The 20177-nt window shown below is 44.8% G+C and overlaps 3 protein-coding genes and 1 long non-coding RNA gene across 6 annotated transcripts in view; all 4 read right to left on the minus strand.

The window, feature by feature from the left end:
* LOC311008658 (galactose-specific lectin nattectin-like) overlaps window positions 1–13538 on the minus strand; it is a 34130-nt gene extending 20592 nt beyond the window's left edge. Inside the window, exons 1-6 of one of the 2 annotated variants that reach the window (XM_084002455.1) lie at window positions 13216–13538; window positions 12493–12537; window positions 12297–12400; window positions 12075–12209; window positions 11856–11955; window positions 10914–11131 (exon numbers count right to left, since the gene is read on the minus strand). In XM_084002455.1, the coding sequence (XP_083858581.1) occupies window positions 11049–11131; window positions 11856–11955; window positions 12075–12209; window positions 12297–12400; window positions 12493–12537; window positions 13216–13486 (738 nt within the window). In that variant the 5' untranslated portion in view covers window positions 13487–13538 and the 3' untranslated portion in view covers window positions 10914–11048. Of the gene's footprint in view, window positions 1–10913; window positions 11132–11855; window positions 11956–12074; window positions 12210–12296; window positions 12401–12492; window positions 12538–13215 lie in introns of those variants that run through there. The other variant, XM_084002454.1, reaches the window with a different exon arrangement.
* The window catches only part of LOC311008646 (galactose-specific lectin nattectin-like), a 98356-nt gene that overhangs the window by 5573 nt on the left and 72606 nt on the right, over window positions 1–20177 (minus strand). The window lies entirely within an intron of this gene.
* On the minus strand, window positions 12963–13209 carry LOC311008676. The gene is made up of 2 exons (XR_014596543.1): window positions 13085–13209; window positions 12963–13011 (listed from the first exon to the last, which is right to left on the minus strand). It is a non-coding gene; the product is annotated as an uncharacterized lncRNA (long non-coding RNA).
* On the minus strand, window positions 14797–19166 carry LOC311008671 (ladderlectin-like). 2 transcript variants are annotated; one of them, XM_084002482.1, is made up of 6 exons: window positions 18904–19166; window positions 17527–17565; window positions 17355–17434; window positions 17133–17267; window positions 16929–17030; window positions 14797–15014 (listed from the first exon to the last, which is right to left on the minus strand). In XM_084002482.1, exons 1-6 carry the CDS (start codon window positions 18968–18970, stop codon window positions 14910–14912), a joined length of 528 nt encoding a protein of 175 aa, XP_083858608.1. In that variant the 5' UTR covers window positions 18971–19166; the 3' UTR covers window positions 14797–14909. The 2 variants fall into 2 exon arrangements, with proteins under 2 accessions (XP_083858608.1, XP_083858609.1); XM_084002483.1 differs by having other exon boundaries at window positions 16925–17030; window positions 18904–19152.

Raw genomic sequence — 20177 nt, forward strand, 5'->3', positions numbered from 1 at the left:
AAATGTGTTACTAATATATTCAAATTATTAATATTAAGAATACTTTAGAAGAAAATCAGGGAAGACCCAGAGATCCATCCATCCATCCATTGTCTACCGCTTATCCTGTATTCAGGGTCGCGGGGGGCTGGAGCCGATCCTAGCTGTCATTGGGCAAAGGCAGGGTACACCCTGGACAGGTAACCAGTCTATCACAGGTCCGACATGTAGAGACAGACAACCATTCACGCTCACATTCACACCTACGGGCAATTTAGAGTCATCAATCAACCTATCCCCATCCTGCATGTCTTTGGACTGTGGGAGGAAGCCGGAGAACCCGGAGAGAACCCACGCTTACACGGGGAGAACATGCAAACTCCACACAGAAGGAAACCGGGCCGACCCAGGAATCGAACCCAGGACCCTCTTGCTGTGAGGCGAGAGTGCTACCCACTACACCACCGTGCAGCCCATGACCCAGAGATTATGGGAATTTTATTTAAGGGAAGAGAATATAAGACATGTTTATACGCGGACGACATTCTGGTGACTTTGTCCGAACCGGATACCAGTCTCTCTAAGCTCATGTCTTGCCTTGACCAATATGGTCTCTATTCCGGATACAAACTGAACATAGAGAAAACCCAAACTCTCTCCTTTAATTACTTACCTCAGGAAAGCATACGTAAAACCGTTAAATTTAAAAGGAAAACCAGAACTATGAAATATCTGGGTGTTAACATCCCCAAGACTTTTGAAGACATATATGACGTAAATTATGGTATCATCACAAACAAAATTAAAAACGACTTGGACAGATGGACTCCTCTGACACTTGATTTGTACAACCGAATAGAAACTATAAAGTATTTTACCTCAACTGTTATTCCTTTTTCAATCACTGCCTGTGGAAATACCAACTAAACAGTTCAACGAATGGAATCAGACTATCTCTAGGTTCATATGGCAGAACAAGAAACCAAGGATATGCTTTAAAACATTATACCTACCAAAAGATAAAGGAGGGATGTTTGCTCCCATGTTTGGAGGACTGGTGTAAGGAGGATTATGATGCAAGATGGAAGGAACTAGAGCTGAACCAACTTGATATATATATATTCAAGTAAACTAAGTGACTTTACAAAAATTCCCCTTAATATCTGGTTCAAAGAGGTTTCTAATTCACACTTGGAGAGGAAAGCACGGTTATTAAGGTGGGTTGAACATGATAGGGATTTCAGACCAGCACAGCTTGATATGGGATTTAAGGAACTGAAAAGGCGTTACTTCTTATTGTGTAATTTCATCTGATACTGGCCTGGACAGTTTCCAACAATTTAGGGAAAACTATGATTTAGACAAAAAGGATTTCTACAGATATTTGCAGCTTAGGCATCATCTTGATAGTAATATTAAAATCCAGAAAGAAGGTGACTTCGATCTCATTGACATTCTCATCGATGCATATTAACGTCAAATCCATAAGAAAGTGGTCTCTAGATTATACTTATGCCTGCAACGTTACAAAAAAAAATTCTACATCATATATCAAATGTAACTGGGAGAGGGAAGCAAATATAATTTTGACAGAGGACGATTGGCTAAACATATGTGAAATAAACTCCTCCGCCACCAGTTTTTTATCACCCCAAGAAAAAAATGTCTACAGAGTGGCAGTGCAGAATCTGGGCATTGCTGGACACAATGTAATAATGCGATGGCTGACCACGGTCACATCTTTTGGTGTTGTCCAGTAATTCAGCCGTACTGGTTAGCTGTAGTTAAAGAAATAAATTCAATACTTGGTTTTGACATTGAGTATAATTCTCAGACTGTATATTTGTGTAATCTACCAGTTGATCTCAATTCCCAGGATAAGTATCTTCTTAAGATATTTCTGACAGCCAGCAGGAAATCCATAACAAGGAAATGGCTGAACAGTAAAACAGTAAAATAAAGTTAAAAAAAAGAATACATTACAATTATCAATATTATTACTAATACATTAAATAATGAATATTTGTACTAATACATTATCAGTTTTATAATACACTATTCTCAACAAACAATTAATAATCTTATTGATACAGTAAAAGTAAAAATATGTGATGTCAAAATTATTACAGTTATAACTAATACATTTAAATTATTTAAAGGAAAGGAGTTCAAATTAAAATTAACCAAATTATTAATAAAAATGTGTTTTCCTTTCAGGTAAAGTGGGTCCGATCAAACCACCGACACGTCGTACGCAGAGCGACGGGACGTAGCGTATCGAGCGTTACTGAAAGTTATGTTCTGAAAATAATACGATAATATAGAAATAATACTCAGATAATAACGTGCTCGTCTCACGGTTGTTATCAACGCAATGTGTGAATTTATCGGCAATGAAAGATTTCTCAGACTTTGTTTTTCATGCTTAAACCTTTAATTATGTGTAAGACGAGATAAACTCTGATCGGAAGAAAAGAAGAAAGAATTATGGATCAATAAGACACAACGATCAGATGATCAGCTGTTGCACGTTTCTCCTTCATCCAACCAGATCACAGGGATTGATGGCGCAGACAGACGGTCTTTTGTCTTTGCAGGACTGGGGCCTCATTTATAAAGCTTGCGTGCGCACAAAACGGGGCTGGAAACGTGCGTACGCCACTTTCCACGCAAAGTGTGCGTACCCGTAAGCAAACTCTGAGGCGTGCGTACCGGTACGCACATTCTGGAGACTGGAAGGGAATCAGCAGTAAACGTGAGAAGAACTATATATTTTTGATGACTTGCACACATTTAATTACACTCCATATCATACGTTAGATCTGCGTTATCATGATGAACTCCAGCAATGTTTTTGACGCTTTTAATGAGTGATAGTTTTTTTCATGTTAAAACCTTCTTTTAAAATCTGACTTGTATCTTAAATCAAAATCCTTTTGAAATATTGAATCAGCGCTGTCACCGCAGGAGGAGGAGACGGCCCAAATGCATGTAATACAGTATAAATACCTTCCATTAGATCCCTGTAGAACACAGCGGGAATAACTAAATATTCTCCTTATTTATATATATCATCAACACACATACATACAGCCATTAAGCCATCGTATAATTGTTACACTTTATCCTCGTTTTTAAACCACCAGAGCGCAGAGGAAATGCGCTATAATGAGTGGCACGCTCGTGCGCGCTCAGTCGTGGAGCGTGGAGAGCGCAACTTTACCGAACGTTCAGGAGGCAGAATCTACCACCCGGCAAAGGTGGTAGAGACCCCAGCATGATGAGCCCGAGCCACGGCCCGACTGGAGGGGTATCAACAGGGCGCAAGAATCCGTGAGGATGTTATGCTGCGTTTGTAAGATAAGGAAGACAACAATCAATGTTCATTGTAAACTTATTATTTTATTAATCACAGTGCGCGTTTGCCGTAGCTCATCTGCAACGTTGTTGATGGCGGTGATTGTGTCTCGCTGAAGTTGCAGGACGGCATCAGTGAGCACCGACCGCTTGATGTGCCATGCGTCCGGGGTGCGCTGCTGCTTTGCGCCGGACCCGGACGCTGTGCCGAGGGCCCGTCACCCTCCTCACATCACCCTCCTCACATCACCCTCCTCACGTCACCCTCCTCACATCACCCTCCTCACATCACCCTCCTCACCGTCACCCTCCTCACATCACCCTCCTCACATCACCCTCCTCACGTCACCCTCCTCACGTCACCCTCCTCACGTCACCCTCCTCACATCACCCTCCTCACGTCACCCTCCTCACATCACCCTCCTCACCGTCACCCTCCTCACATCACCCTCCTCACATCACCCTCCTCACGTCACCCTCCTCACATCACCCTCCTCACCGTCATCCTCCTCACATCACCCTCCTCACATCACCCTCCTCACATCACCCTCCTCACCGTCACCCTCCTCACATCACCCTCCTCACATCACCCTCCTCACATCACCCTCCTCACGTCACCCTCCTCACCGTCACCCTCCTCACATCACCCTCCTCACGTCACCCTCCTCACCGTCACCCTCCTCACGTCACCCTCCTCACGTCACCCTCCTCACCGTCACCCTCCTCACCGTCACCCTCCTCACCGTCACCCTCCTCACCGTCACCCTCCTCACCTTCACCCTCCTCACATCACCCTCCTCTACGCCACACGCTGCAGACTCTGGAAGGACAGAAACGATTTAACGTTTTGTTTTATATACAATAAAAGTTTAAAATCTGTTCACCCTTATCCCTCTGGTCTCAGTCGCGTCTGTTTCTCCCTCCTTTTCAGACACAATCCCCGTCAAAGTCACATCAAAATCAAACCTCCTCAAATACTCTAGCAATACATTAAATCCATGTTAGGAGCGGAAAGATGTCATTTACCTTCAGATCACCGTCCGCTCCGTCCAGCTGACGCCGTTGACTGCAGCAGCAATGTGTTGCCTTCGCACTGCGTCTTTTTATTCGTGATCCCGCTGCTGTGACCACTAAATTAAATTATTGTCCGGGCCTCCACCTCCCCAACAAGTGTCTCTTTCTCCGTTTCTGAAAAGTTACGTTTCTTTGCTTTTTCCTGACCTGTCGCCGTGATTCACCACACGGAAACTATTGCATGGTGTGAAGCTGCTAATGATGTTAGCTTCTATAATTCAAGGTCAACTTTACAGCTAAGTGTTAAAGTCATAGTAGTTAACTAGCATTGGTAGCATGGTAGCTACCTGTCAATCAGCAGGTAACCGCAAGATTGCCGGTTCGATTATCGGCTCCTCCTAGCTGAGTGCCTGGTGTCCCTGAGCAAGGCACCTCACCCTAATTGCTCCTGACGAGTTGGCTGTCACCCTGCGTGGTTGACTCCGTCGTCGGTGTGTGAATGTGTGAGTGAATGGGTGAATGTCAGTCATTAATGTAAAGCACTTTGGACAAAAGTATTATATAAATGAGGCTATTAAGGTAAGCCCCGCCCCCTAAAGCATCCCCTGCTTTCTGGTCTGGTGGACTCTAAATGGACCATAATGTACTAAATGAACACCATGCTGGATTGAAGAAGACTTGAAACTAGAGATTGAGACCATAAACTCATGTTTACAATGTTTACTGAGATAATACATCAAGAGAGAAGTAGGACCATTTTCTCATAGACTTCTATACAACCAGAGAGGAGTCGCCCCCTGGTGGCCAGCAGAGAGAAGTAGGACCATTCTCTCATAGACTTCTATACAACCAGAGAGGAGTCGCCCCCTGGTGGCCAGCAGAGAGAAGTAGGACCATTTTCTCATAGACTTCTATACAACCAGAGAGGAGTCGCCCCCTGGTGGCCAGCAGAGAGAAGTAGGACCATTTTCTCATAGACTTCTATACAACCAGAGAGGAGTCGCCCCCTGGTGGCCACCAGAGAGAAGTAGGACCATTTTCTCATAGACTTCTATACAACCAGAGAGGAGTCGCCCCCTGGTGGCCAGCAGAGAGAAGTAGGACCATTTTCTCATAGACTTCTATACAACCAGAGAGGAGTCGCCCCCTGGTGGCCACCAGAGAGAAGTAGGACCATTTTCTCATAGACTTCTATACAACCAGAAAGGAGTCGCCCCCTGGTGGCCAGCAGAGAGGATGCATGTTTAAGGCAGTTCAGATCTGGAGGTCGACATCAGAAGCAAACTGCAGTTTTGTTGTTCAGGAGGCGACGCCGAAACTAGAGAAATAAATAACAATATATGTATATATATGAACTATGGAGGTAAGTATATATATACCTACCTCCATAGTTCATATATATAAAGAGATGAACTATACTTACCTCCATAGTTCATTTCCAGACAATTCTTATAGGCTCTACTGGACTCCAGTAGTGGAAGTTAAAACCTGAACTGTCACTCCAGAACCAGGACCCCTCCTAGAAGATTAGAATACAACATTAAACCATAGACTGTAGGGGGGGGGGGTGCCGTTTTCAACAAGGTTATTTTTCTGTTCTGTCCGACGCACCTGTTCTCCATCAGAGCCTCCAAGCCACGCTCTCGTATCTGAACCGCTTATATTCCGCTTATATTCTTTATGTATTCTATATAACTCGACAACTGAGTCCCACGAACGGTTCGATGCAAACACAAAAAACATCTGTTGGTTTTTCTAAAACAAACACCTTTTGTTGCCTCAAACCGACGTTGTTAAGTTCGAACCTTCCATCCATCCATTTTCTTCCACTTCAACCTGGCCGGGTTGCAGGGGCAGCTGTCTGAGCAGGGACACCCAGACTTCCTCCAGCTCCTCCGGGAGGATCCCAAGGCGTTCCCAGGCCAGCCGGGCAACGTAGTCACTCCAGCATGTCCTGGGTCTTCCTCGGGGTCTCCTCCCGGTGGGGAATGCCTGGAATACCTCCCGAGAGAAGCGTCCAGGGGGCATCCGATACAGATGCCCGAGCTGAACGACAAGAGAAAAATAAAAGGAAAATTCATGTCCAAGTACGCAAATCTTTCATCTGCTTTTGTACAACGGTGTATCAGGGCCACTGAAGAAAGAAAGGTTGCAAATTTGTGAGTTCATAAACCAAATTTACAATGCTTACAACCAGCATCTCTGCTAGCTAACGGCCCATTAACGTACGTTTATGTTTGTAATGAATCATCTCAACTTGTGACGCCTCGTTTAGGTCCTTAGGGTGATGATGTTGATGCTTATTGTTGTTTTTATTCATATGAGGAGATGTTGTCATCTTACGGGTGTTTATTGATCGGGCCGGTTGGGCTGAGATGCTAGCGGTAGCTTTCACTTGTTGTAACAGCAATGGCAAACATCCGGTGTTAGCTGGAACCAAACTTGTCCATATCGGCGATATTCATTGTTTACACCTGTATGTTAACGTGAATATATGCCAAAAAAAACACAGAGGTCAGGGAGGGGGTCAATTTTCCTGCGTTAACACTCACCGGCGGCGGCGGTGGCGGCGGTCAGAGCCGCAGCGAAGACGAGCAGAGACGCGGTCAGCATCGTGGTTCGGACGAAGATCTTCAACAGGAAACGAAAATGCGAAGGAAGCAAAACTGTAGCAGGTTGGTCTCCTTTCAGGGTCGACTGGTGGCTTCAGCCTCCCTGCTGCTCTTTTATTCAGCCAAGTCGTTGTTTTAGGACGGCACCACCCGGCCAGACTTGTTGACTTTAACAGCCAAAGCAAGTCCAGAACATAACATCATTCTTGAGAAGTTACTCTACAACAGGATCTAAGATGGTAGTGGAGAGCAACACAGACACACATTTATCAATTTGGGGAAATACTCTTATCACCTCCACATTGACTTCTATCCCTTCACAATAAAAGCTCTAAACATGTAGCATCACTGCTGATCTGGGGAAACTTAAATTCACTCATAGTGTTTGTTATTATGGACGGTACAACAGCAGCTTCAAACAGTTTGAAAGACGAACAAAACAAAACTACAAATCTACACAGTTCGGTTCAGGGAACACTCGGTTCAGTTTAGGACAAAAATAACCCAAAACATGAAATTTAAACACAAAAACGCAACAAAAGTACACATTTTGGAACTTTTCTGTGGAAAGGTAAAAGAGGAAAACACCAACAACGCAAGGTAGCCCCGCCCCCTAAAGCATCCCCTGCTTTCTGGTCTGGTGGTCTCATACGGACCTGTCGATCAGCAGGTAAGATGTATCCATGGCAACACAAAGAGAGACAGAGAGAGCGCCACCCGCATGCCAAATGAGGCCACGTACACAAGCACAGTCTAATTTGTACAGTATAAATAAAGAAATAGTCTTGAATAGATTGTAATTAAAATATCAATATAATCAACTTTTGGGGTTGCCAGGTTTGAAAGAAACCGTTGCAGATATAAAAGTTCACTAGTAAGTTGTTGAAAGTTAATTAACATTTACAGACATCTGTTGATTTGGTTCAATGTAAGCAATTATGAACTCCATTACCCACAAGTCCTGTAGTGTGATGTCAATAAACTGCACAAAGCTTTGTATTAACAACATTGTCCAAAAGAAAACTAAAGACACAAGAGAAGGAGAAGATTGTTAAAAAAAAACCATAAGATCATCCGCAAACATTCAGTCAAAATCTTCTTCTGTCATCTTCTCTCATTTCAAGCCACATTTTCCAATTATTGCTCTTTAATTTCCCCTTGAAGTAGCTTCAGAGTCGTGTTTGAAATCCATTTTCTGCGGTCACATTCTTACATGAAATGTTCATCATATTATCCATGTTATAAAAATACAGCCGACATCTCTGGGAATCTTGTGATCGTGATTGAAGTCTAAAATAAACAGTTTGTACAAGAAATGAGTCTGAGGAAAATTAATTTTTCATCTTCGGAGCTGCACGTTGATCACGAGCTGTACGTAAAAACAAACTTCACGCTAACTGACGAAGTTAACATTAAAATTCCAACCTGACGAAAAACACGTTTTGCTGCTGTTGGAAAAAACGTTTTAAACGCAACATTTCACGAAGAAGTTTTAGGTACTTTAGTGGAAAAATAAGAGAAAAAAACACTGTTATATGTTTTTATGTTTCGTTATAAAAAGTGACTGAAAATCCGTACTGAAGCAACATACTGGAATATTTATAACTTATTAACTTTAACTGTATAACTGAATGGATGAAATACAATAAAAAGAACCACAGGCGAGGAATTCTGTGGAAAACATTTTTCTGAAGATTGAGATCGCACGTAATACATACCATAAATCTGTAAAATCTGGAATGTATATTCCATCAGTTCAGCTGTTTGTGGAATTTACTGATTCACAGATTTTTCAGTGTGTGTGTGTGTGTGTGTGTGTGTGTGAGTGAGTATGTGTGTGTGTGTGTGTGTGTGTGTGTGTGTATGTGTGTATGTGTGTGTATGTGTGTGTCTGCGGGCGCTACCCTTCATTACACAGGGAAACTTTTGTGCAGCAAAATAGACAAAGTGTCATGAGTTCATGAAACGATCACACCATGATTCAACTTTTTGATATTTTGTTTACAGAATTATTGATATTTATGTTTTATGTTGATTTGAGACCTTTTCTGGTTTATATATAATATCTATAAATTAATAATAATAATAATAATTATTATTAATATAACTAATACATTAAAATAAATCATGAACATTTGACTAATACAATAAATGTATTTATATTGTTTCTTTAAAATTATGAATATTATGAAGACTTTTAGCCCCGCCCATAAACACGCTGGATGCCATGACACACACGGACCCTTTCCAATAATAACCTCAGCTGTTAGAGAGAGGAGGCGGGGTCACACACACACACACACACCCACACACACCACACACACACACACACACACACACACACACACACACACACGTAGGTGACGCTGCAGTAGGCATCACTGATGTCATCGTCCGGCGTGTGCAGGAGCTCTGCACACAGAATAAACACACGCAGCATGTCTGACACACACACACACACACTAACACACACACTCACACACACTAGAGCTCAATCAAATCCCACCAACAGACACAGCGACGTCCAGAATAAATCCTTAAACTTAGGACGAGAGACTCGGAGGACGAAGAGCGACTGAGAGACCAGAGCTCAGCTGTCTCACTCGCCCCGACTCGCTCTCTCTCTCTCTCTCTCTCTCTCTCTCTCTCTCTCACACACACACACACACAGCAAGCATGGTGGACCAGCTGACTCATGCACTCACACACACACACACACACACACACACACACACACACACACACACACACACACACACACACACACACACTGTCCTTTCAATCACAACTGTTTAAAGGGCCAGCAACATACACACACACACACACACACACTCTCAGATACACACACACACACACACACACACACACACACACACACACACACGCACACACTCAGACACACACACCCACTGGCCTTTACACACATGCCTGCACACAATCAACAATCCAAACTCTGTCAACTTAAACCAACACATGGGGGGAGGCCTCACCGACACACACACACACACACACACACACAGACACACACAAAGGGTCGGAGTGTGTTGGAGGGAAAATGTGTGTGTTGATGCAGATTTGATGCAGTGAGAGAGAAAGACGACGATGATTTAAGACCAGACTGGCGTATCGGAAATCAACGTCGTCATGGCGACGCCGCCCGTCGGCCCCTGGACTGCGGTTTTGAAGCCTTTGGCCGTCGCCATCTTGGACGTTTGCAACCAGTAAAGGGGGCAGGGCCACGCCCCCTCACCACCAAACAGAAGGACGATGCTGCAACTCCGTACGTGGACGGAAACGGGACGTAAAGATAAGAAACACTTTTTTGACACAAAGTGGTTTCAAGCCATTTAAAAATTATAACGTGTTACATTTAAACGGGTTCCCAACACGTTTCTCACAAATTCATTACGAAACAAGTTATAAATATCGGGACATTAACATCGTACAAAAATAGCAACGAGCTCCCGATCTATTTGGCCGATTCAATTATTTTGAAATTCATGTATTTGTTCAAATAAAATGTTAAATCCAAGTGTGTTACTAATACATTCAAATTTGTAATATGTGACAAAGACATTACAATTAATAATATTAAAAATACATTACAATTATCAAGATTATTACTCATACATTAAATAATGAATATTTGTACTAATACATTATCATTTTTTCTAAACAAATGATCAATAATCTTATTGATACAGTTAAAGTAAAAATATGCTACGTCAAAATTATTACAGTTATTACTAATACATTTAAATTATTTAAAAGAGAGGAGTTAAAATTCAAATTAACCAAATTATTAATAAAAATGTGTTTCTCTATCAGGAACGTAGAGCGACGGGACGTAGCGTATCGAGCGTTATTGAAAGTTATGTACTGATCTGATAATAATACCATTATATATAAATAATACTCAGATAATAATGTGCAATGAAAGATTCCTCAGACTTTGTTTTTCATGCTTAAACCTTTAATTATGTGTTAGATAAGATAAACTCTGAAGGAAGAAAAGAAGAAAGAATTATGGATCAATAGGACACAACGATCAGATGATCAGATGATCAGATGCTGCACGTTTCTCCTTCATCCAACCAGATCACAGGGTTTGATGGCGCAGACGGACGGCATATTGACACTGCAAATGTGGTCGTTAAACTTCTTCTCATCTGTGAAACACAGAGGGAGATGTTTAGGGGCAGAGCAGCACCCTTACTGGATCTGGATCCATCTGGATCTGGATCCATGTGGATTCTGTTGTGAAGCTGCGAACAAAGTTAGCTTCTATAATTCAAGGTCAACTTTACAGCTTAAGTGTTAAAGTCATTTTAGTAGCTAACTAGCATTGGTAGTATGGTAACGACCTGTCAATCAGCAGTTTAGCCACGCCCCCTAAAGCATCCCCTGCTTTCTGGTCTGGTGGACTCTAAATGGACCATAATGTACTAAATGAACATCATGCTGGATTGAAGAAGACTTGAAACTAGAGATTGAGACCATAAACTCATGTTTACAATGTTTACTGAGATAATACATCAAGAGAGAAGTAGGACCATTTTCTCATAGACTTCTATACAACCAGAGAGGAGTCGCCCCCTGGTGGCCAGCAGAGAGAAGTAGGACCATTTTCTCATAGACTTCTATACAACCAGAGAGGAGTCGCCCCCTGGTGGCCAGCAGAGAGAATGCATGTTTAAGGCAGTTCAGATCTGGAGGTCGTCTCCTGGTTCAGTGCACGACCTGACTTCTGCAGACTTGTTTGAAACAAATTTGTTTGTACATCAGGAGCAAACTGTAGTTTCGTTGTTCAGGAGGCGACGCCGAAACTAGAGAAATAAATAACAATATATGTATATATATATATATATATATAAAGAGATGAATTATACTTACCTCCATAGTTCATCTCCAGACAAATCTTATTATCAGGCTGTCCTGGACTCCAGTAGGGGAAGTTAAAGGATGAACCGTCACTCCAGAACCAGGACCCATGCTACAAGATTAGAATACAACATTAAACCATAGACTGTGGGGGGGGGGGGGGGGTTCTCTAGCTGGCTCTGATTGGATGCCGTTTTCAACTAGGTTACTTATCCGTTCTGTGCGACGCACCTTTTGTCCATCAGAGCCTCCAAGCCACGCTCTCGTATCTGAACCGCTTATATTCCTGATCAGATCCTGGATCAGCCTGTACTCAGGGAGGCTGTGCACCGATGCCAGGTTTCCACCAAGGGACTGACAGATTCCCTGTGGGGGGGGATGGAGAGAGACGTCACATGTCGAGCACAGGCAGCCAATCAGAAGATGAACAACATTGCGAACCGTCCCAATCACCTCGACATCGACCCAGCTCCGCAGCGTGGAATCGTAGAGGAAGCAGCGGCCGTTGGCACTCGTCCAATCCACTTTACATGAACTATTTTTGACGGCGTGCTCCACTGGAAAGATATTTAGAGAAAACGTTTCAGAGTTCAACGTTTCAGCTGCAACAAAAGACATTCTGTAAAAATCGGAACAGATAGCAACTCACCGTTTGGAGTGGTCGGGTCCGTCTTGTCCTCCGGCTTCTGACGACCTGGAGGTTTGGAAAGGCACTCGGTAACTCACTAACACGGTAACTCGGTAACTGAGTCCCACGAACAGTTCGATGCGAACACAAAAACCATCTGTTGGTGTTTCTAAAACTAACACCTTTTGTTGCCTCAAACCAACGTTGTTAAGTTCGAACCTTCCATCCATCCATTTTCTTCCGCTTCAACCTGGCCGGGTTGCAGGGGCAGCTGTCTGAGCAGGGACACCCAGACTTCCTCCAGCTCCTCCGGGAGGATCCCAAGGCGTTCCCAGGCCAGCCGGGCAACGTAGTCACTCCAGCATGTCCTGGGTCTTCCTCGGGGTCTCCTCCCGGTGGGGAATGCCTGGAATACCTCCTGAGATAAACCCCCCCTCCTGAGCTAAACGTGAATATATGCCAAAAAAACCACAGAGGTGAGGGAGGGGGTGAATTTTCCGATAAATAAATTTGTCACTTTTTTCCTCAGAATATTGCCCCCTCTCTGCCCTCCGTGTTTTTTCCCTACAGTGGCCGTGATACGCTGTTGAACTTTTGTCACTGTAACAATCACAAAAAAAATCTTCACAGTAATTACAGCTGTTTATCTAATATTCACCTGAGATACTCGAGCACAAATATGGTGTACTTGCACGTGTACTTTCCCCTCTTTGCGTTCCCATGATGCCCTGCGTTAACACTCACGGGTGGTGAAGGCGTCGGCGGCAGTGGTCAGAGCCACAGCGAAGATGAGCTGAGACGAATCGTGGTTCGGACGAAGATCTTCAACAGGAAACGAAAATGCGAACGAAGGAAAACTGTAGCAGGTTGGTCTCCTTTCAGGGTCGACTGGTGGCTTCAGCCTCCCTGCTGCTCTTTTATTCAGCCAAGTCGTTGTTTTAAGGCAGGAACACACCGGCCCAACCGTTGGACGTCTGAAGCGTTTGGAGAGGCTCGGACGAGGTCGGGAACACATATGTTTGGTGTGTACAGCTGCGTCGGAAGCTTTCGGAGCCGCACGGACGTTGTCTGATCAGACTGAGCATACGAAGTCTGAGGAGGTGGGCTGTTGGACGTCTGAGCCATTGGATACTCTGATTGGCGGTGTGCTAGCGAATCAGAGTATCCAATGGCGGTGTGTGGGCGGGGCGGAAGTGATGATGGTAAACTCCGTATTACTCGTTCCCTACTGAGACGACGTCTTTGTAAAATAATGAGCCCGAGAGCACACAACGCGAGTGTCACCCTAGCCAGAGCCATCTTTCCAGAAATGCCAAGTATTTAGTCCACAAAGGTCTTCTCGAGTCGAACGAATACTGAACCAAGACTGTGTGTGCATTGTTTTTATCTGCACTCCGTTCCGTCATTTCCTGTTTTCCTGTTTTGGAGTACTGGCACGAGACTAGCGCCACCCGCTGTTAAGGAGGCTTATTGCATCTCGCGCAAGCGCAGAACGTACACGCTGCTGTGGTGTCGGAAGCACGTCGAAGCGGTGTGTACAACGCAACTTTTCTGCCGAACGGGTCAGACGAGAGGCAACAGAGTGGGCGGAGAATGGTCGGATAAGGCAGTTGGACGTCTGGGCGGTGTGTAGGGGCCTTTAGGACGGTGCCACCCGGCTGGACTTTAACAGCCAAAGCAATTCCAGAACAACAATTCTTGAGAAGTTCCTCTACAACAGGATCTAAGATGGTAGTGGATTAGCAGCGAGGCGTGATCTGCAGACATGGAGACGCTGAAAAGAAGATATTAAACAATAACAGGTGACGTTGTGTGGGTTAATAAGGCGTCGTATCGCTACAGGTGTTGTGCTGTCTGACAGGAAGGCTCACCGAGCTAAGCGGTTTACTTTTAACTTTTCAAAAGAAGCAGTTGATTGGTTTGGGTCCAATTCAAGACGATGGCACTGGCCTTCAAGGCCATCAATGGAACGGCACCCATCTACCTCCAAACACTGGTCAAACCAGTATTGATATAGTTAAAGTAAAAATATGCTATGTCAAAATTATTACAGTTATTACTAATACATTTAAATTATTTAAAAGAGAGGAGTTCAAATTCAAATTAACCAAATTATTTAAAAAAAAGGTGTTTTCCTTTTAGGAAAACTGTGTTTGAGTGAGCAAGGGGGGGGGGGGGTTCCGATCAAACCGCCGACACGTCGTAGGCAGAGCGACGGGACGTAGCCTATCAAGCGTTATTGAAAGTTATGTACTGATCTGACAATAATACCATTATATATAAATAATACTCAGATAATAACGTGTAATGAAAGATTCCTCAGACTTTGTTTTTCTTGCTTAAACCTTTAATTATGTGTAAGACGAGATAAACTCTGAAGGAAGAAAAGAAGAAAGAATTATGGATCAATAAGACACAACGATCAGATGATCAGATGATCAGATGCTGCACGTTTCTCCTTCATCCAACCAGATCACAGGGTTTGATGGTGCAGACGGACGGCATTTTGTCTTTGCAGGACCGGTCGTTAAACTTCTTCTTGTCTGTGAAACACAGAGGGAGATGTTTAGGGGTAGAGCAGCACCCTTACTGGATCTGGATCCATCTGGATCTGGATCCATGTGGATTCTGGTGTGAAGCTGCGAACAAAGTTAGCTTCTATAATTCAAGGTTTAACTTTATAGCTTAAGTATTAAAGTCATCTTAGTAGCTAACTAGCATTGGTAGTATGGTAACGACCTGTCAATCAGCAGTTTAGCCCCGCCCCCTAAAGCATCCCCTGCTTTCTGGTCTGGTGGACTCTAAATGGACCTTTCAATCAGCAGGTAAGCCCCGCCCCCTAAAGCATCCCCTGCTTTCTGGTCTGGTGGACTCTAAATGGACCATAATGTACTAAATGAGCATCATGCTGGATTGAAGAAGACTTGAAACTAGAGATTGAGACCATAAACTCATGTTTACAATGTTTACTGAGATAATACATCAAGAGAGAAGTAGGACCATTTTCTCATAGACTTCTATACAACCAGAGAGGAGTCGCCCCCTGGTGGCCAGCAGAGAGAAGTAGGACCATTTTCTCATAGACTTCTATACAACCAGAGAGGAGTCGCCCCCTGGTGGCCAGCAGAGAGAAGTAGGACCATTTTCTCATAGACTTCTATACTACCAGAGAGGAGTCGCCCCCTGGTGGCCAGCAGAGAGAAGTAGGACCATTTTCTCATAGACTTCTATACAACCAGAGAGGAGTCGCCCCCTGGTGGCCAGCAGAGAGAAGTAGGACCATTTTCTCATAGACTTCTATACAACCAGAGAGGAGTCGCCCCCTGGTGGCCAGCAGAGAAAAGTAGGACCATTTTCTCATAGACTTCTATACAACCAGAGAGGAGTCGCCCCCTGGTGGCCAGCAGAGAGAAGTAGGACCATTTTCTCATAGACTTCTATACAACCAGAGAGGAGTCGCCCCCTGGTGGCCAGCAGAGAAAAGTAGGACCATTTTCTCATAGACTTCTATACAACCAGAGAGGAGTCGCCCCCTGGTGGCCAGCAGAGAGAAGTAGGACCATTTTCTCATAGACTTCTATACAACCAGAGAGGAGTCGCCCCCTGGTGGCCAGCAGAGAAAAGTAGGACCATTTTCTCATAGACTTCTATACAACCAGAGAGGAGTCGCCCCCTGGTGGCCAGCAGAGAGAAGCAGGACCATTTTCTCATAGACTTCTATACAACCAGAGAGGAGTCGCCCCCTGGTGGCCAGCAGAGAAAAGTAGGACCATTTTCTCATAGACTTCTATACAACCAGAGAGGAGTCGCCCCCTGGTGGCCAGCAGAGAGAAGCAGGACCATTTTCTCATAGACTTCTATACAACCAGAGAGGAGTCTCCCCCTGGTGGCCAGCAGAGAGAAGTAGGACCATTTTCTCATAGACTTCTATACAACCAGAGAGGAGTCGCCCCCTGGTGGCCAGCAGAGAGAAGTAGGACCATTTTCTCATAGACTTCTATACAACCAGAGAGGAATCGCCCCCTGGTGGCCAGCAGAGAAAAGTAGGACCATTTTCTCATAGACTTCTATACAACCAGAGAGGAGTCGCCCCCTGGTGGCCAGCAGAGAGAAGCAGGACCATTTTCTCATAGACTTCTATACAACCAGAGAGGAGTCGCCCCCTGGTGGCCAGCAGAGAGAAGTAGGACCATTTTCTCATAGACTTCTATACAACCAGAGAGGAGTCGCCCCCTGGTGGCCAGCAGAGAGAATGCATGTTTAAGGCAGTTCAGATCTGGAGGTCGTCTCCTGGTTCAGTGCACGACCTGACTTCTGCAGACTTGTTTGAAACAAATTTGTTTGTACATCAGGAGCAAGCTGTAGTTTCGTTGTTCAGGAGGCGACGCCGAAACTAGAGAAATAAATAACAATATATGTGTGTATAAATATATATATATATATATATCCTTACCTACATAGTTCATCTCCAGACATTCCTCCTTCTCTTTATTAGGCTCTCCTGGACTCCAGTAGTTGAAGTTAAAACATGAACCGTCACTCCAGAACCAGGACCCCTCCTAGAAGATTAGAATACAACATTAATCCATAGACTGTAGCGGTGGGGGCGGGGGGAGGATGCCGTTTTCAACGAGGTTACTTATCCGTTCTATGCGACGCACCTCTTCTCCTTCAGAGCCTCCAAGCCACGCTCTCGTATCTGAACCGCTTATATTCTTGATCAGATCCTGGATCAGCTCATACTCATCGAGGCTGTGCACCGATGCCAGGTTTCCACCAAGGAACTGACAGTTTCTCTGGGAGGGGGGGGGGGGGGAGACGTCACATGTCGAGCACAGGCAGCGAATCAGAAGATGAACAACACTGCGAACTCTCCCGATCACCTCGGCATCGACCCAGCTCAGCTCTTTGGGAACGTAGAGGAAGCAGCGGCCATTGGCACTATTGTTGACGGCGTGCTCCACTGGAAAGATATTTAGAGAAAACGTTTCAGAGTTCAACGTTTCAGCTGCAACAAAAGACATTCTGTAAAAATCGGAACAAATAGCAACTCACCGTTTGGAGTGGTCGGCTCCGTCGTGTCCTTCCGACGATCTGGAGGTTTGGAAAGGCACTCGGTAACTCACTAACACGGTAACTCACCAACTGAGTCCCACGAACAGTTCGATGCGAACATAAAAACCATCTGTTGGTGTTTCTAAAACTAACACCTTTTGTTGCCTCAAACCGACGTTAAGTTCGAACCTTCCATCCATCCATTTTCTTCCGCTTCAACCTGGCCGGGTTGTGGGGGCAGCTGTCTGAACAGGGACACCCAGACTTCCTCCAGCTCCTCCGGGAGGACCCCAAGGCGTTCCCAGGCCAGCCGGGCAACGTAGTCACTCCAGCATTTCCTGGGTGTTCCTCGGGGTCTCCTCCCGGTGGGGAATGCCTGGAATACCTCCCGAGGGAGGCGTCCAGGGGGCATCCGATACAGATGCCCGAGCCACCTCAGCTGGCTCCTCTCGATGTGGAGGAGCAGTGGCTCCTCACCCTATCTCTAACACCAGGACCTCCAGACATGCTGGAGGTCCAACAAGACCACATCGTCTGCAAAAAGCAGGGATGAAATCCAGTGGCTCCCGAACCAGATCCCCTCCGGCCCATGGCTGCACCTAGAAATTCTGTCCATAAAAATGCTGAACAGAACCGGTGACAAAGGGCAGCCAAGCCGGAGGTCAACATGCACCTGGAACAGGTCTAAGTTCGAACCTAAAGTCTGAAAGTCATGCTGAACGACAAGAAAAAAATAAAAGGAAAATTCATGTCCACGTACGCAAGTCTTTCATCTGCTTTTGTACAACGGTGTATCAGGGCCACTGAAGAAAGAAAGGTTGCAAATTTGTGAGTTCATAAACCAAATTTACGATGCTTACAACCAGCATCTCTGCTAGCTAACGTCCCATGAACGTGACGCCTCGTTAAGGTCCTTAGGGTGATGATGTTGATGCTTATTGTTGCTTTTATTGATATGAGGACATGTTGTCATCTTATGGGTGTTTATTGATCGGGCCGGTTGGGCTGAGATGCTAGCGGTAGCTTTCACTTGTTGTAATAGGAATGGCAAACATCCGGCGTGAACCAAACTTGTTCGTATCGCCGATATTCATTGTATACACCTGTATATAAACGTGAATATATGCCAAAAAAACACAGAGGTGATGGAGGGGGTGAATTTTCCGAGAAATAAATTTGCCACTTTTTTTCCTCTGAATATTGCCCCCTCTCTGCCCTCCGTGTTTTTTTCCCTACAGTTGCCGTGATACGCTGTTGAACTTTTGTCACTGTAACAATCACAAAAAAAATCTTCACAGTAATTACAGCTGTATATCTAATATTCACCTGAGATACTCGAGCACAAATACGCCCATGATGCCCTGCGTTAACACTCACGGGTGGTGAAGGCGTCGGCGGCAGTGGTCAGAGCCACAGCGAAGATGAGCAGAGACGCGGTCAGCATCGTGGTTCGGACGAAGATCTTCAACAGGAAAAGAAAATGCGAACGTAGCAAAACTGTAGCAGGTTGGTCTCCTTTCAGGGTCGACTGGTGGCTTCAGCCTCCCTGCTGCTCTTTTATTCAGCCAAGTCGTTGTTTTAGGACGGCACCACCCGGCCGGACTTGTTGACTTTAACAGCCAAAGCAAGTCCAGAACAACAATTCTTGAGAAGTTCCTCTACAACAGGATCTAAGATGGTAGTGGATTAGCAATGAGGCGTCATCTGCAGACATGGAGACGCTGAAACAAGATATTAAACAATAACAGGTGACGTTGTGTGGGTTAATAAGGCGTCGTATCGCTACAGGTGTTAGGCGTTGTGGTCAGCGGCTGTCTGACAGGAAGGCTCTCCTGGCTCCGGCTCCTCTACTACAGCTGGCCGGCTGGGACCACCATCGCTGAAATCAAACAAATGTGGCTCAGCAAAGTCCAGACTCTTCTCTCTTCTGGTCCTCAGTGGTGGAACGAACTCCCGACTAATGTCAGGACAGCTGAGTCATTGCCATCTTCTGAAAAAGGCTCAAGACGCACCTGTTCAGACTTCACCTCGACTCTACATAGCATGACCCACTAACAACCCCCCCCCCCCCCCCCAAAAAAAATAGCGCTTCCATGTTCTTACTGTCGTTGCAACTGAAATACCAGTTTAGTCTAGTGCAGGTGAAAGTTGGCAATGAAATACCAGTAGACATAATATCCGAATCTGAAGATCTTTTAATGCTGCAGCATGAGCCATCCCCAGTGCGATGCAGGAATGACTGAAGAGTCACTCTTTCTGTTGGCACTTATAATGCAGTTGAATTTACATACAGGTCTGACATCCTGCAGCCCCCCTTCTACATGTGTCCCCAGATGTTGTCTTTGATCAAAGGGTCATTGTCTTATCCTGCATCAAAGGGCTTGTTTGGTGACGCCCCTGGTGGCAAATGGTCCTGCAATACGCATTGAGGACAGACAACAATTTTCCCACATGATTAAATAGGAATTTCCCTCACATTACCTATAGCACTTTGATCATAGCACTGTTGCTCTTAAGGTATGTTTGATGAACAGCTACTACTTTACTCAGACGAGGATCCAACAGTTGTTCTATTTTTTAGCTCTTACTTTATCGGCAATGATATGTTGTGGTTTCTTTCTTTTGACAAATGTACTTATTGTAAGTCACTT

This window comes from Eutrigla gurnardus, assembly GCF_963514095.1.
Source record: "Eutrigla gurnardus genome assembly, chromosome: 23".
NCBI lineage: Eukaryota > Metazoa > Chordata > Actinopteri > Perciformes > Triglidae > Eutrigla > Eutrigla gurnardus.